General features: G+C 59.8%; 1 protein-coding gene across 1 annotated transcript in view; it reads left to right on the top strand.

Moving 5' to 3' along the window:
• The window catches only part of LOC103582264 (chromodomain-helicase-DNA-binding protein 5), a gene marked incomplete at both ends in the record, with an annotated part of 23,681 nt that overhangs the window by 3,669 nt on the left and 16,245 nt on the right, over positions 1-3,767 (top strand). Inside the window, 3 exons of the mRNA XM_008563910.1 lie at positions 438-676; positions 2,457-2,581; positions 3,249-3,372. Of these exons, the coding sequence (XP_008562132.1) occupies positions 438-676; positions 2,457-2,581; positions 3,249-3,372 (488 nt within the window). The remainder of the gene's footprint in view (positions 1-437; positions 677-2,456; positions 2,582-3,248; positions 3,373-3,767) is intronic.

The raw sequence follows: 3,767 nt of genomic DNA on the forward strand, positions 1-3,767 counted from the left end.
ACCCGTTCATTTTAACAGACGTTGGGCCCTCCCTTGCTGGGCCTGTCCCCGAGCCCTGTGTCTCTTCCCCTTGGGAGGGGGTCTCAGTCTTTCCCGGGGCCTTTAGCCACCATGGCCTGTCTCAGCTTGGTGGGGTGGGGCAGGAGACCCCAAGGCCCGCTGTTGGCCTCTCGGACCTTTCGGATCTTGCAGGATCTGGAAACCCGATTAGAAAGTTGCCAACTGTGTGAACAGGGAATCAGGAGTGTTTTGGGGGTGGATGGTTGTCCCAACTTTGACCTCCCCTAACCCCCTTTTCTGCCTCATTTCTCTAACCAGGAACAGGAAGCTGGGCCCACAGATTGCAGGGGTGGGACGAGAAGGGTTGTCCCTGGGGGCTGGTGGGCTCCCGTCCCCTCCGCGGCCCTGTTCCCACCCTCCTGCCTCTCCCCGCACAGGCCGCTCATTGCCAAGAAGAACCCGAAGATTCCCATGTCCAAAATGATGACCGTCCTGGGTGCCAAGTGGCGGGAGTTCAGCGCCAACAACCCTTTCAAGGGTAGCTCGGCGGCGGCGGCTGCAGCGGCGGTGGCTGCGGCCGTAGAGACGGTCACCATTGCCCCTGCGCTGGCTGTCAGCCCCCAGCAGGCGCCCCAGCCTGCACCCATCCGCAAGGCCAAGACCAAGGAGGGCAAGGGTGAGGTCCCCGCCACCCCCTGACACTAGACATCATAGGAGGAGCCACGGGGCAGATCCGGGCAGGGAGGGACAGACCCAGGAAGCCAGGGGCAGCTGGCTGGTGCCTCGTGTGACTTTGGATGCCCTTTCTCAGCAGTGATGCGGCACCATCCTTCTGACCAGCCTACCTCTGGGGCTTGGGGAGAGGCAGAGGAGCCGATGTGGGTGGAGGTTTGGGTGAGCAGGCACCGAGGGATGGAGGGACGGAGGCACGGAGGCGGCAAGGGGAGGCCTCAGTGTGGAGCCTCCAACCCCGGGCTTCTGGGAGTTGGCCGGCTCTTGAGTTTGGGGCTGCGCTCTTCCTGGGGAGGAGGAGACCCCAGATCAGCCCGTTGACCCCCTGGTCCGGGCACCCACTGTGTGCAGGACCCTTCTCCAAGCCCCTGGGGTAGCTTGGAGGATCAAGTCCCTGCCCCTCCTGCTTTAGGATCCAGGAAACACGTGGGCGTTTGGAGCAAGGAGTGGGCATGGTCAGGGCTGGCAGGCCCTCTGTGACTGGAAGGCCCTGGGGAAGGTGCTCCCCAGGTGGAGGTTTCTGGCCTCTTGGGGTTGGGGACATTGATCTTGCCAGAGCTGTCAGTGGTGGGATCGCTATCAGCTAAGCCTTCCTGGGTGCCCTGATTTTTTATTTGCAGCTGGCTGGTAAGGGGATTTGAACTGGTAACCTTGGTGTTATGATTTGCGTTTTGATGGGTGGCCAAATGGGCTCTAGGGACCCCTTGTTTCAGCCCCGAGGAGCTTTGGTTTCTAGGACGATGCTGTGGTGTCCCCTTTCACGAAGGGGGCCTGGAGGGCTGAGTGTCGTGGGTCAGAGCCTGCTCCCTGTCCTGCTTTGTCCTGGTCACCAGGATCTAAGGAGGGACTCCTGGCCTGTCCCCACCTGCCCAACGTCCCTTGCTTCCTCATTTTCTCTTGAGCTCCGGCTGCTGAGCTATCGATTCCCTGGGCTGTCTATGCAGAGCTTAAAAAATTGAAATAGATTTTTCTGTGGCGCCACTGAGGGTGCAGCTGGGCTCCCAGCTCCAAGTCCCTGCGTGTGGTGTGCCGGAGGAGGATCTGGGGCGAGGCCACCTCTGCAGGGTGTGAACCCCTGCCTCCAGGCCCCCAGCATTCCCGCTCAGCCTGGCAGTAGATGGCTGCTGGGGGCGGGGCGGTCATTACTTCCTAGACAGCTAATTGCCTTGTGGCCAGCTCCATAAAACAACCTCAACCCTGCTGGGCTTACCCAGGGGTGACTGGCAGAGTTTGGGGTGGCTTTGGGTGGTGCCAGCATTGTCTGGGCCTGGGGAGGCTGGCAGCTGGGGGAAAGGCTTCTGGCTCCAGGACGCCCCTCTAGGGACCTAGGCATGGACCATAGATGGCCAGGTGTGCCTTCAGTGGCCCTGCTGGCTTTGGGGGCTGGTGGTTCCATTGGGGGCAGCTCCTTTCTGGGGGTGGGGTGGGAACAGTATAGGGGCCAGTCCCACAATGGCCAGTGTTTCTGCCCTTCATGGGACAGGGACAGCATGTTGGCCAGAGCAGACAGTCTCGGGTCAGGGTTATTCTCTGGCTTTTCCCCTTACTCACTGCGTGACTTTAAGCAATGACTTCACCTCTCTGCGCCTCAGCCACCTCACATGAAAAGTGGCGATGGTAGAAATGACCCTTTCCTTGTCGGGTTACTGTGGGGGTTCTGTGAAATGATGGTGGCAAGTGAGCAATCGGTGGCAGCTGTTAGTTACCGTCATGGTGTTTTTCAGGGCCTGGAGTGAGGAAGAAGATCAAAGGCTCCAAAGATGGGAAGAAAAAGGGCAAGGGGAAAAAAGTGGCCGGGTTCAAGTTCCGTTTTGGGGGGATCAGCAACAAGAGGAAGAAAGGCTCCTCGGTGAGCACGTGTGCACATGTGCGTGTGTGCACATGTATGAGCTCGTGTGTGTGCATGCACGTGTGTGAGCGTGTATGTGTGTGCCTCCGTGTGCTGTTCCCCATGCCTTGTCCCAGCCCTGCAGCGGAGCAAAGATGGAGCATATTTCTCTGCCCCTTGGCAGGGGCGAGTGCCAGGCCTTGAGTTTAGCAGCTCTGGAGGGGAGCATGGAGCAGAAGGTGTGGCCCCACCCCAGAGCTGGCAGTCCAACTCAGCTCAGCAGATATTTCTTGAGCACCTACTATGTGCTGGGCCCTCTACTCAGCCATGGTGGGCCCTGCTCCTGAGTCACTCATAAAGTGGCAGGCAGAATGGCAGGCCAGATCTGGCACACAGGCTGTGCAGCGGGTCCAGTTAAGGAGAGATCTGGAAAGACTCCTTGGGGGGGGGGTCCTTAGGGCTGTCCCTTGAAGGATGTGTAGGATTTTGGCAGGATGGAGAGCAGGGCTCGGGGAGGGGGGTGGGACATCAGGCTGGGCTGTGGCATGAGATTTCCAGCTGGGCGGGTGGCTGAGATGAGCCACGAGACCACTGTCTCCCCAGTGCCTCCTCTCTGCCCCATCCCACCCCACACTGCCCAGGCCAACGAAGCCCTCCCTGGGCTCACAGTTCCCTCCCTTCCCTGCAGAGCGAGGAGGATGAGCGGGAGGAGTCGGACTTCGATAGTGCCAGCATCCACAGCTCCTCTGTGCGCTCTGAGTGCTCCGCCGCCCTGGGCAAGAAGAGCAAAAGGAGGCGCAAGAAGAAGAGGAGTAGGACTTCTTGTTAGGGGTGCTGGGGCTTCGGGGTGGAGAAGTGGGGGAAGGGCATGCTCCTGTTGGGCCTCTCCTGGCCTGGTCCAGGCAGTTCCCCTGTCCTTCCTCAACCGCCCTGGTCTCTACCATCAGGAGAGAGGTGTCCTGTCCCAGTGAGGAAAACATAAGGAACTTATGGTGTGAGCCACCCCAGGGCATTTACACTAGCAGGGTGGGCACTGGAGAGGGAAGTGCTTTTTTTAAAGATGACCGGTAAGGGGATCTTAACCCTTGACTTGGTGTTGTCAGCACCATGCTCACCCAAGTGAGCTAACCGGCCATCCCTATATGGGATCCGAACCCGTGGCCTTGGTGTTATCAGCACCGCACTCTCCCAAGTGAGCCACGGGCCG

The sequence above is a fragment of the Galeopterus variegatus genome, unplaced genomic scaffold, assembly GCF_000696425.1.
Source record: "Galeopterus variegatus unplaced genomic scaffold, G_variegatus-3.0.2 Scaffold15450, whole genome shotgun sequence".
NCBI lineage: Eukaryota > Metazoa > Chordata > Mammalia > Dermoptera > Cynocephalidae > Galeopterus > Galeopterus variegatus.